This window comes from Netta rufina, assembly GCF_964035555.1.
Source record: "Netta rufina genome assembly, chromosome: 12".
Classification (NCBI taxonomy): Eukaryota; Metazoa; Chordata; class Aves; order Anseriformes; family Anatidae; genus Netta; species Netta rufina.
Genome location: NC_140135.1, coordinates 14,582,228 through 14,595,515, shown reverse-complemented (window position 1 = coordinate 14,595,515; position 13,288 = coordinate 14,582,228). Strand labels below are relative to the sequence as shown.

The window sequence follows — 13,288 nt, the reverse complement described above, 5'->3', positions numbered from 1 at the left end:
GAGCTTATCTTCGGATTTTTAAATACGTTTGAATTAATAAAGGTCGTCGTAATTAGGCACCCTCCGGTGCAGTTATCTGTAGGCGCTTAAATATTTTTAATAAAAAAAATATCTTGAATCAGTTCGTTTAAAAGAGCCTTACTTGGTGCCATCTAGTGGCTTTCACACTGCAGACTGGATAGATCTGCGTCCATAGCAAATTTACGTGGTAAAAGGTGTATTCAAAACTATTTTTATTTAGAGTAGGAGGAGGCAAACTATTTACGTGTCAGTATGTTTTACACCGAGCTATAAAATGTAGGTATTAAAACAGCGCAGGTGTTTTAAATGGAAATATAACAGCTCCACCAGAGATGGCAGGGGCAGGTTGCCAGGTGGCTTTAGTGGCGCAGCAATCGGTGCACTCAGAAATGAAAATGATATTCTGTACAGAAGCTTTCTGGAAATAAGCATTCCAAGGACAAATATATCTTTGCTGTCATATAGACTGGAACGATAATAAAATCAAAGACGCAGTCCTAAGCTTGTGAAGCTCTGTAGAGAGAGAAGACCAGTATCAGCTAGCTGTCTGGTCAACAGACCGTCAGATAAAATTGCTAAGGATATAAATATAGACTTTTAGTAACCTTTGGCTGTTACACAAAGAACACGCAGCCTAGTTAACAACATCTTTCATGCTTCAAGAATTTTCTCTTGGCAGGGCTATTCCAATAGTTATCAAAAGATTGTTTCATGTTCACTTACCAGCTGACAGCTTAGGAAACTCTTAATAGCTCCCAAATAGCTCATTTTGGTGGGGTGCATGTGAGGCTTAACATAGAATCACAGAATGGTTTAGGTTGGAAGGATTAAAGATCACCTAATTCCAACCCCCTTCCATGGGCAGGGACACCTCCCACCACACCAGGTTGCCCAAAGCCCCATCCACTCTGGCCTTGAACACTTCCAAGGAGGAGGCATCCACAGCTTCTTGGGGCAGCCTGTGCCAGTGCCTCACCACCCTTGTAGTAAAGAACTTCTTCCTTGCATCTAATCTAAATCTGCCTCCTTTTGGTTTCACATAAACTGTGCATATTTGAGAAGTAAAGTATATCTAACTGTAGGTTAGAAAAATTATTGTCCTTGCTGACACTAGTAAACTCAGAATAGCCTAAACTGATGTTTGAGGAGAAAAAAAATAATCAATGAATTAGTTACTGAGGTTTGATGCCCACTCCCTCAATTTCCATTGTTAGATGGTAAAATGCAGGTAGGCCAAGTCTAATTGTTCTAAGCATTTACGGGATATAGCTGTGATGGGAGGATTGGGGAGTGTTTCAACTGCATGACCTGCCTAAAATAAGTCATTAGGGCACTGTCCTGGGAAGTAAGACATCAAAGTTTAATCCCCGCCATTTGATGGAAGTGAGAGCATGGTTGCATGCAGCAGGGTTAACAAGCTGCCACACATCAGTTCCTGCACGGTAAATCTAATCTGTACACTTTTACTGCAGATATGAGGACAAACTACCTCAAATTCCTTCGCACTTCCCACAGATAACAGCATGCATGAAGGCAGCTACTGAGGAACAGCTGACATCCAGTAGCTTCCTACCTTGTCACCACCATCTGTTCTCTTCCTCTTCAGTAAAGACTGCACAGTGATCCAGCTCAGGGAGCTAATTCAGCTGAAAACCAGTAACTTTTTTTGGTTGAGATGGCATTCATCTCAATCATGTCCTTGAAACAATTGAATTAATGGCTGCACAAACACAGCTGCTGCAGCAGTGGAAGGATGAGCTGCAGGTTCTGGGGATGCGGCTAAGAGCTGGAACATCACAGCTCAGATCAGCCTGAACTGTCAGGAAACAGCATTTTAAATGACAAAATATCTCAAAGCAAACAGTAAAAGGAGGCATTAGCATGTTAGGTAATGATGATTTTGTATCTGTGTCTGACTTCTCTGAGTGATAAAAGGAAATCTTGATTCATCAGAGCTGATTGTTGTTCTGGAGATACCACCTACTAAAAGTACAAAATCTTGGCATAATAAAGTGTTTTGATTTCTATTAAAGCAGAACCAGCAATTCACTAGCTGATGCTGATCAGGTAAACATTTAACACTTTTTTTCTTAAGAAGATTCTTTGTTACGTTAAATCAAGGAGGCAGTAAATACTGATTAATTACAGAAAGGTTATTACTCTTTCTGTGCTTTCTGTGGGGCTAGAGCCGTAGCTGGTACACACACATGCTAGTGAGAGTGAAGTGGTGTCTTAACTGCGTGAAAAATGGCAGGACTGGATCCAGATGTGCTAAAAACTAAAACATCTTTCCTATGTTGACAATGGAAATTCCACAGAACAGTCAGCCTTTCACCGAGGGCATTGTTTGCAGCACAGCCTGTATATATTTTTTTAATTCTAAGTACCACTGATTGAAATGTACAAGTGGTGTAGCTGTGTGTAACTTTAGCTTATTCTTTAATTGCAATATTCTTAGCAGAAACACATGACCATCAGCAGGCTGACCATATTTAACTATGTAAAATAAAACAATGCTTTCTATGGAAACAAGAGGGTGGGCTTTAAAATGGCTGTAGTTTCACAAACTGATTTTAATGTTATTCTGTGCCATTTGCTGGAGATGCAGCCTGTTACACCATATCCATGCTTTGACATGATTTTATTAATTTTATGTGGAAAATATTTGTTTGAAACTAAACCAGTATCTTATACTGAGAGTGCAAATCAGAGCACCCATACTGAACCTGTTGCTGACTCAAACATTATTTGTTACATCTAAATCTATTAAAGCTGGCAGCGTGAACATATTCACAAAACAAATTATAAAAAGGCACATCTTAAAAATAGTATTTACTTACCCAATAAAATTCCACATGAACAAGTCCTTTGATAGAGTCTTGTCTTTCAGTATTTTGTACCTTTCTTCTACATAGTCTTTCATTGTGGATATGAATAGTAAAACCCTAATTCCTCATGCCAATTGTTTGCTAAATGACATTCAATATTTCTGTAAACACACATTATTCCTATATTTTGTATAGAATTACATGTATATTACTTAGGGCTGAAAGAACTGTTTTTAACACTCAGAAAAGGTACCGAAAGAAACGATTCCTTTCTCCTAAATCCAGTTGTGGTAACATGGAGATATTTTATGGATAGTTATATTGGACGAATAGATGGAATGAGTAACATCAGATCATTTAGATAAAAATAAATATTTACCAATGTATCACTCCAATTCAACATTTCATGAAGATTTGAAAATATAGAATTATTAACATAGAATAGTTAAATTATGACTTGAAATATTGCCAGTCTTTAACCAAAATATGTGTAGCATATAGCAAAAACATCACATTTCTAATACAATATATTAGCAATTGATAAACCATCCAGTTGGAGGAGTAGTTACACAAGAAAAAAGTAGCTGCATGCAAAGCAAAGAAAATGGTGAATTAGGAAACTGATTTTTAAGGGTCACTGGAAGGTATCGCCAAGGACTTTGTAATGAAAAATATGCCCTCCAGCAGAGACAAATTGTGAAGTCCAGAAACATGTGGCATATTTATTTTCTAAAAGTTTCAATAAACTAAAATAGAGAGTATTGTAAGGGACTATAATGTTTGTTGATCTTTCTTTTATTTAGAGTTCCCTATAGTAAGATCTAGGAAAAGAAAAGTAGGGTCTTAAGTGTGTAGGCTTATTTGCCCATTTCAGTCTCACCCTGCAGCTCCATTAAAGAGAATGAGAAGGGGAAAATATCAGTGTAATGTGTTCTTTTTGTACATTGCTCAGTACCAGGGAATGTGTTCTGTTAAGACAAAGAGAGTAAGATGAGGTCTCTGGAGTCTGCTTTCCCATAAATTGCATTTCTGTGCTGTTATATTTCTATTTACTTCAATGATCCTATCCTGGTATACAATTGGTACAATAAAATGGAGAAACCATTTGAAAATTAGTGCTTACAGTCTTGCAGCAAATAATGTGAAGAGCATAGTACAATAAAGCCAGGCCTGATGGGATTAAAATGGGCTATCATTAAACTGGTTTAAGATGACTACAGAGGTTGTATTCCAATGCCTTTGGGATTTGTAGATTAGTTTGATTATTCTGATTAGGACAGTCAGAAGAGAGAGACTGCAAATAGATTTCCTGCATCTTATAATGAACTCAAATAACAGTGCACGGATGGATGGATTTCCATCCATGTGTTGTTAAGGGCTCTGTGCAACTGGAGGAGTGTTATGTCTTCAAGGGTTAGTTAGCCTTTCAAATAAGAGATAAAATTCAAACTTCTGTGACTGACAGCAGTGGTTTGTATAATTCATATGTTGCAACCTCTCTTCAATAATTCAACGCACAACTTCTTTTTTGAGAAAGAAGTTCCTTATTTTAAGCAATAGAAAATCTATTGTGGATTTTTAACACCAACTCCCACAGAACAAAATTTTGGTTCAATGTACACAAGCCTAATAAAAATAGGTTTCATTCAACATTTCGGTAATATGGGGCTGGAAGATTTGCTTCTTCTATCTCCTGTTAGGAAGACAGTCCCTGCCAGCAGTGCTGCTTTGCTTTTTAGGCATAAACAGGCTGCCCATGATAGGCTATAGCTGACTTGTTTACACATGCAGAGTCATCAGAATCAGTGGATTTGAGATTAAAAGGCCGATTTCATAAAGACAGTCTATCATAATATGAAAAAGGGATGTTACTTGAATAACTCAAAAATAGAAAGCTGGTACAATAGAAAAATCCAGCTCTTCCAGCATGCTTGTAAAGGTGCAGATGATTTAGAAATGACCACGTTATCAAGCAATACATTACAGGTGCAGTGAATCTGTATAGGGAAATGGTTAGCCTGACACCCACCCTGTACACTTTTGGGGGCTCTACTTCACTCCAGCTCCAGTCTGGTTCCATGGACTGAACACAGTTTTATCTGAAAGAAAGGCAGGTTGTGCACTCTGGGAGGCAGACCAAAGTAAGGCAGATAGGGTTGTATGAGCAGTTTGCTTCAAAAGTGCACTACAAATCAAAACTACAGCTCTCATAAAGATCCAGACCAATTTCATGATGTAAAATCATTGTAACAATGAATAATTCTGCTCATTTGAGAAGTATCTATAGATCACAAAGAACTTTACAAATGTGGCTAAAGACAATTATCACAGCTTAGGAGAGATGATCACCTGCTGGTTCCCTTGACCTTCTTGGGATGTGAGAAGGCCATCCTTTTAAACTGCAATCAGCTCATACCCAAAATTTCAAAGTCACTGGCAGAGCAAAGCGTAGCATTGATCTGGCTCATAATGCTTTTCTTTTTTACTACACCAAACTACAAACTTTAGCATTTTTTTTCAACTTGCTTTCCAATGCATTTACTGATTTTCAACATCTGGGACAAGAAAAGAAATAAAAACCTGTCAGGTTGATGGTTTTATCAAGATGCATGGTTTTACTTGCTTGCTTTAGATGGAAGTACTTGACAGAAGGGAGCTCCCAGTCTCAAGTCACCAAGAACGAAACAATCCCCACAGCCAATTCTCACAGCAACTTTGCTGGCTCCAGTCCTGCTCAACACAAGGATCTCCACTAATGGCACATGTTGATGCTTGGGCAAATGAAAAACTCCTTTGAGCCTATGCTGAAAATTTCAGCTGCTTTATCTTCGTCTGCCGCACACTTTGATTTCTTTGTTGTATGCTTTAAAAAATGAGGAACTCCTGGTGAAAATCCTTTCAGAGGCAGGGCAGGGCATGGCATCTCTCCATGATGCAGACGGTAGTGACTCAGCTGCTGTTGGTCAGTTTCTGTCATTCTTCATCACAGATGGACTAAACACTTTCCTCTTCTTTTGTGATACTGTAATCTGTTAGCAGTGTAACACTGATTTCTGAGCCATGTGTGCTGCCTGTGATTGACAGGGCTCTGGTTGGTGAATTACTTTGGGTAGCACTGGGAGGCTTTGTACGAAGTTTTGCCTTGCAGCATGAGACTTGCTTTTTAAAATGTTGCCGGAAACTTTTACTCAGCCAATAAAGAGCAAAAGGATTGACACAAGAATTGCTGAAGGCCAATGCTCGGGAAAAAATAGTAGCTATCAGATGAAAGGTGGAAGCATCTACAGAAGAATGGTATGTAAAGGAGCGGTATAGGTAGAGGATGTGGTTAGGCAACCAGCAAAAGGCAAACAAAGCAACAAGTACCAGAACTGTTTTTGCAACTCTCTTGCGGGATTCAATCTACAAGAAAATAATGCATACCTGGTATTAATAGCAATTAGTAACACTTTCATGTACTTGGTGCTGATTTTCAAAGGAGTCTAAAAGTCTAAATGCATTAGTGACAAAAAAAAATAAATAAATAAAATAAAAATAAAACATAAAATGGCAAAGAAAAAAAAATAAATAAATCAAATAAATCAAACTCTTTTTGTTTAACAAAGTATTTCCAATGAAAAGCACATTCCCCTTCTATTATAAATCACATGGGAATCCCAGCTAGATTAGGATTTATAAGTAAGTACAAGTCAGCTAACATGGATGAGGTCTTACTGTTTAGAATTCAACTTCATAACTCCTGAGTTTCATAGGGTCATAATAAAGCAAAGCAAACTTTTAGGGAAAAAAAAAAAAAAAAAAAGTTTCTCTTTAGGAAAGCATGTACACTCACAATTAAGTTGATGAGACATAAGTATATGCGTAAGTGTACAGCTGCATTTGGATTGCTAACATGCCCTGAGTTGAAGGAGAATTTTATTCATCTGTTTGTGCATATTATTAGGAGAAGGTTTTGCACTCAAGAATGAAGACTTGAATCAGCTTGATAGATTATGGAAAATTGGACACTTTAGTCCTTGATCGTAACTTACCTGCTTACGGGCATGACCGTGTTCTTCTGCTGGCATGTTGAATGTACTTTTATATAAAGTTCTGGCAATGAGAAAATAATAGACAGAAATGACAGCTAATGGCACAATGTAGAACACTAAGAAGCAAACCAGGGAGTGAGCTTCCTGCAGTATCTTCTCAGATACAGGATAAGGGGCACATGCCTCAAAAGTTACATTTTTCTCAGGATTGCTGAAAGAATACAGATCTGAAAAAACGGCCTCCGGAATAGCAAGTATCATGGAGACAATCCAGACAGAGCCAGCTTTACAGCAGGTCTTCAGGAGTGCATCTGAGGTCTGCAGTTCCAAGGGCTTAACAATAGCTCTGTACCTAAAAGCAACCAACACCACTGTCAGAGTAAATACAGTAGTAGTGCAAGCGCTGACTATGTAAACTTTCTGAGGATAAAGCCACCCCTATTTGCACTAAACTAAATTTTGAAGAATCATCTTGTAAATGAAACATACACTAGTTCATTATAATTAACATGAAAATGCAAAAGTTAATTTCAAGCATGTATCGTTTTAATGAATTGGCTGGCCTGACTTGTGCTTGAAGCCTTCCTTAAAGCTTAAAGGCACTTTCTACTGTTTGGATTAGAATCAGTAAACTCTCCTAGTTTTGTGGAGGTGCACAGAAAGATAAATGAGAGAGTTAGTTGCAAAACTGGTAAAGGTATGAAGTAAAGGTATGAATTAAGTTAACAGGCTTATAAACACGTGAAACAATCTATGTGCACTCTTACTTTCCTCCTTGTTCCTAAGATCCTAGCTGAGTGCAGTGATCTTACTCAAACTAATGCTCAGGTGTTCATTCACATTCATAAAGTATGAGCTAACACTGCTGTTGATTCATGGCTGTGATTCTGCTGCATCCGGACTGAGTGAAACATATGAGAAAATCTGGGCAAATCTATGGATGAGTCAAAATCTCTGAGGAATGGGGACATGGAAAAGGAAGCAGCTCCCACAAAGGTGGGTAAGACACACAAATCAACATACCCTGCTCTCAAAACACCAGGGACACTTAACAATGTGAAAAGAAGAGGTCTTTCCAGGGGCGCACAAGACTGGTATGAAAGGAAACATAGTGAAAAAGGATCCAGAGAAGAAGACAGTTTAGGTGTAATATTTTGCACAAGCTGAGGATCTGCTCTTCTCTTTCTCCTCTAGTCAAGTTTAATCTGAAAACTGAAGTCTGGATTGTTGTTTATCAAATAAACACAATTTTTATTGACCTCAAGCTCTTCTAGTGTACTGGAACATGATTGTGCACATGACTTATGTTCTGAACTGTCTGAGTAAGTTTGCTATATAGTTATCCTGTGAAAACATGTTATGGAGTATTTATATAACAGCTACTATGAAGAATCAAATACAGAAACAAGTGTCTCAATGATGGATGCTGAATTGACTTAATGCAGGACCACAGTCTTGAAATTGTGATAAATATTTCAATGAAAATATTATCTTAATATTCAGCATTAGTAACAAATAAAATGCAAAATGTTAGGAATTATTAGGAAAGCAAAGGATTGAAAAGAGAGATTGTGCAATTATCTAGCTCTGGTTAAAGCAACTCATGAATACCATGTGCTGCTCTGCACGCATCTCAAAAAAAACATACTAAGGATGGAATATAACATGAGCAACCCGGAGAGGATGGATAGGGATTATTAAGTTTTCCAGCACAAGAGCCAGAGCCATCAAATGAAGCCATGTCAAAACAAAACAAAACAAAAATCAAAACACCAACAAAAAAAGAAAGAGGCAGTGAAATTCATTGCTAACCAAGTTCAAGAAGAGACTGGACAAGGATCTAAAAGAAAAATGCACTGAGATTATTAAGTAGACAGAAACCACATCTGCTCAGGAGATCGTATCAAGGCTTAAGTGTAGTGTTGTAACATCACTGCGTTCTTACCCTACCTATGTGTCTTTTCTTGTCTTTGTATTACCACTAGTGGAGTCTGGGTATCAGCCTGCATGCACCCCTTTACCTGACAAAGTATGTCTCGTTTTATGTTGGCCGAATTTTTTTAGGTTACAGTAACAGTAGCATTACTTGGGATTTAAAGTCTGGACACATGCTAATACATACAATCTACAACTGCTGATATCCAAGATGAAAATCTTTTTCTTTATTAGTACTAAAACTAATTTTGTCTTTTTCTGCTCCTTGCCATGCTCACGCTGATTGGTCTGGAATCTCATTGTAGTATTGTTCATTCAGAAAGGAGGTGCATTGAAAAATGGTTATTCAGCAGTTCCTTATGAAAAGAGTCAGATGGGAGCACTGATCCCTTTCAACAATGCTTCATTTGTAACCTGAGTTTAATTTCAGGACCTCTGGGTTAAGATATATATGGAAAAAATATAAGAACTGTAAACTCAAAGCAGAGAAAGTATTCCAGTTGTGCCACATTATCTCACACTAAGCACTTACTAACATGAAAACTACCATAAGTATTGCAGTAACCATCAAGTCATGAGAGTCATGAAAGTAGTTTGTCCCAAAGTCTGTTCTGAGTTTACTTTTGGCTCTTCATCCCACATGCCACTTGTTTTAGTTCTTAGATTTTAGAGCCTCACTGAGTGCACAGGAGTAAGACAAAAGATTTCCACTCAGTCATTTTTCACAGTTTTATTTTTCATCTTCATTGACTACTTTAGTGCACCACTAGATAGCACCAATATACTGTCTTTTCCCTGCCTTAAGCAATTTACCTTTTCTGTGCAATGGAGAAAAAAAAACGTACTGTACTTCAAACTAATAAAAGGTCAGAAGACTTAAAGAGTCTCACTTCACTCTATTAAAAAGAACTGTTCCAATTTTTCTAACACACATTTTAAAAATAAATGGGAGATATATTTTTTTTTCAGTTCATTAAAATGTGCCATTTACTGTTGTGAAAATTATCATTTATGCTCTTTTATTCATTTCTAATTTCACACCTGAGGTATTTCCTGGCAAACCAGTTGCATCAGACCCACCTGTCAGCACTGAGAACAGTCAGTGTGAACACTGATACTCCAACTGAGGTTAACTGGATGAAAGACAGCAGCTTGCACCCAATTCTTCCGAAGAGCCAGGTATCCACAATGTAACGTGTTGCATCTACAGGCACACAAGTTAATAAAAGCAGTAGGTCTCCAAATGCCAGGCTGGTGATGAAGATGTTTGGAACCGTCTGCATTGATTTAATCTTGAAAAAGACTTTGATGAGTATAGCATTTCCAAGGAGACCCACTGAAATGATCACAGCATATGTAACATAAATTGTGCACAGTATTTCTAATCCTGGAAAGGAGTCTTCAGTCCATTTTTCATTTGTGGTTTCATTATCAATGATTGATTTCAGTTCTGTACCATTTGTAGATGCACACAAAGTCTGATTAGATGAATGCAGGTATACTTGAGACATTTCTTTAACTGTTTCTTCTCCCCAGGCTGGACTTAAATTGATCCAAAAAATAAAAAAATAATTATAAAGTTTAATAATTAGCTTGCAGCATATCAGCAAGGTCAAGAGAGAGGTACAGATTAGTGTCTGAAGTTAAGATTCCCGTTGCACATTGACTACTTTCATCCCCTTCTGGGTCTCAAAGCATGCCTAGGATAAATGCACACAGATCTTATTCTGAACTGTGTAGGAGGTGGAGAATTTTTTTATTGGCTTTTCAGCTAGTGGAGCAGAGAGGGAGGAGGAAAAAGAGAAAAGGAGTTTCCTTAAAGACAGTAGCAGAAATGGTGTTTTTTTTTTTCTTTTTTCTTTTTTTTCTTTTTTTTCTTGGAGGTATCTGGCAAATAACTGTTGCATTGTATTTACTGTGCTATTACAGTTCATGTAGTACCTATCAAATGTTTGTTAATATTTTTTTTCAAAATACTCTAAAAAGGAAATAAAATTAAAACCTGAAATAGTTTTATAAAACATACAGGTAAGCATAGAATATACTAATTTAACATAAAACTGTAAAATATAACCTAATGACAGACAAAAATTCTCAAAATATAGATAGTATTCATTTAAAAAAAAAAAAAAAAAAAAAAAAAAGCCTTAGAGACAGCCTGTACTCATCTACATTCTAATTAGTATTTCCATAAATGAAATGCAGTGACGTTCCTGAAGGCAACATAAGATAGAAATTTATGGCTGTAACGCTGCTAACACTTACATTAACTTACATTAAAATTTGGGTCTCTCCTTTGAAACGGTCCCATTGACAACAAAGAAGTTTGCTGAAGTTTGGACAGGCTTACAGACAGTTGCGGTACAGAAGCCCACTATTTTGCAATAGTCCATGTATTTATAGGCTTTGAATGGTACAACTGATGATTCAAGTCTTCTGAGAGAAAAAAACAACTTTTCATGATGCTGTCTCAATCACATGTGTTAGTACTACGGGCTTTCTTATCTTTAGATTAGTCAACAGTCCGATCTGAAACTGTACTCTGTGATGAACCCCTGATTAACGTTAGTGGAAACTAAGGTATGAGGAACGTGACCTATAGGGCTAAATTTCCTGAAAGTAAGAAAGTCAAAATCTTATTTATAAATAATGAAAGAGGAAAGGATGTAAAAGGGCTGAGTTTTATGTCTTGATAATGAAGATCAGTAGCTGGAGTATTTTTTCCTCCAGATTGTTCTTCAGCTGTGATGTTGGAGTGAAGAAAGTAGTCTGCTCCAATCACAAAAACCATCTTATAGCCATGTCCATTATCTTTAGCTATACAGATACATAAACACACAAATCAAGCTCATTTCATTCAAATTACCTCATCTAAGTACTAAATATGAAAAATCCCAGCCCCAAGCCTAGAAAGCACAACTATGCCATGGTTACTAGGCAGTGATGCAAGTAGACCTATGCTATGGCCAGATAGAAGAAGTAATCACTGATACAGAAAGGGTGTAGGGGTTAAACATTTCAATTACATTTTTTGTAAGTGCTTTTAGAAGAAAGTTCTTGTCACGATCAACCATAATATGTCCTTTTATACAGGCACAGTATGTAGGTTGCTCACAGATTTAGGTGTCTTTGAGGATGCCCGATTATGTTGTCCACCCACACCAGTGTAGTACTGTGCATTATATTTAATATAGAGTTCGGCAACTGTAGCAGATTGTGACAGCTTAATGTCAGATACTTACATAAAATGTTTAGATTTCCTGTATAGGAGAAGTGAGGTATTAGCAAACATTAGGAACTAATTGTTATCCACCAAGTGTTGAATGCTCAAGGGCAACATCTGAATTAAATATCAGGTGTTTGACTAAAACTGCAATTTAGCTGAAAGAAGCTTGTTACTTACCTAGATTTGCACAAGAGGTTGGTTGATGTAGCAAAGTTCAGTTAGCAGCATAGATTCCCAGCCTTGTGCAGTCCCAGAGCTTTCAGACCCATCAGATTTAGGCTGACAACTTGAGATCATAACTCAGTTTAATCTGCCCCTTGATTTTGTACAGCAAGATAGAGGACCCAAACTGGTATCCTTCTGTGTAAGAGAGAACCCAGAGGACTGGAGACTTTTGAGTTATGAGGTGCTCCCAGTGTTTGGCTTTGGGGATGATTCAGGTATGAAAGGAAAGGTGACAGACCTCACAAGCTGTAGTTAAAATTCTTGAGGTTGCTAACATCTGTCACAGATTAAAGCAACCCCAGAAAGGTGCAAGGGCTTGAAATTCTGTTTGCTCCTGACATTTTGTGTACTGTTTATTCATAACAGAACCTAAATTTAACTACCTGAACCTGAATGTTCTGTCTGATGCTTCACACCGTGAGGCCTGCATTACCTGGAAGCACAAAAACGTTTTTCCCACTCTCTCTCTAATAGGGCACGGTACCTATGTCTAACCAACTTCACAGCAGCATGAAATTGTACTTGTTTCTCTCTTACTATTGAGAGAATATATTTTCCCCAACTTTCTGCCTCCTTAGTGGAATATGGCAGAAGGAAGCTCTTTTGTTTCTCACAATTCTTCCTACAGAGCTTGAATTACTGCAGGCTTTAGCTCATCAGAGAGGTCCTCTCCTTATAGAACATAAGATGTTCTTAGTTGACTGTCAGGAGGTGAAAAACATTATTTTGAAAAACCACACAGAATCATCTTCTATAGGAAAATCCAGGAAAATTCCAAGGAAATCCAGGAAAACTGACAGACAGATAGTAAACATCAGATACACAGTTTGTTAGTGATGGTAGAATTTCAGTGTTTCTGTTCATCACTTCTTGTGTGCTCTTCATTGGTTTCATGGGTAGAAACCAGGCAAGGTGAAACACACCACATTTTTAATACAGATTCCAATGACTTTAAATCTGAAAATCCAGCTTAAAAGGAAGATAATGACATATTTATTCTAAATAGTGAACAACTGTAAGAT

At 37.4% G+C, this 13,288-nt stretch overlaps 1 protein-coding gene across 1 annotated transcript; it reads right to left on the bottom strand.

Annotated features, from left to right (window-relative positions):
• Positions 1 to 5,843: 5,843 nt before the first annotated feature.
• On the bottom strand, positions 5,844 to 10,326 carry BRS3 (bombesin receptor subtype 3; the record flags this gene model as incomplete). The annotated part of the gene is made up of 3 exons (XM_084294063.1): positions 5,844 to 6,251; positions 6,881 to 7,232; positions 9,896 to 10,326. 3 exons carry the CDS (start codon positions 10,324 to 10,326, stop codon positions 5,844 to 5,846), a joined length of 1,191 nt encoding a protein of 396 aa, XP_084150189.1.
• Positions 10,327 to 13,288: the final 2,962 nt, after the last annotated feature.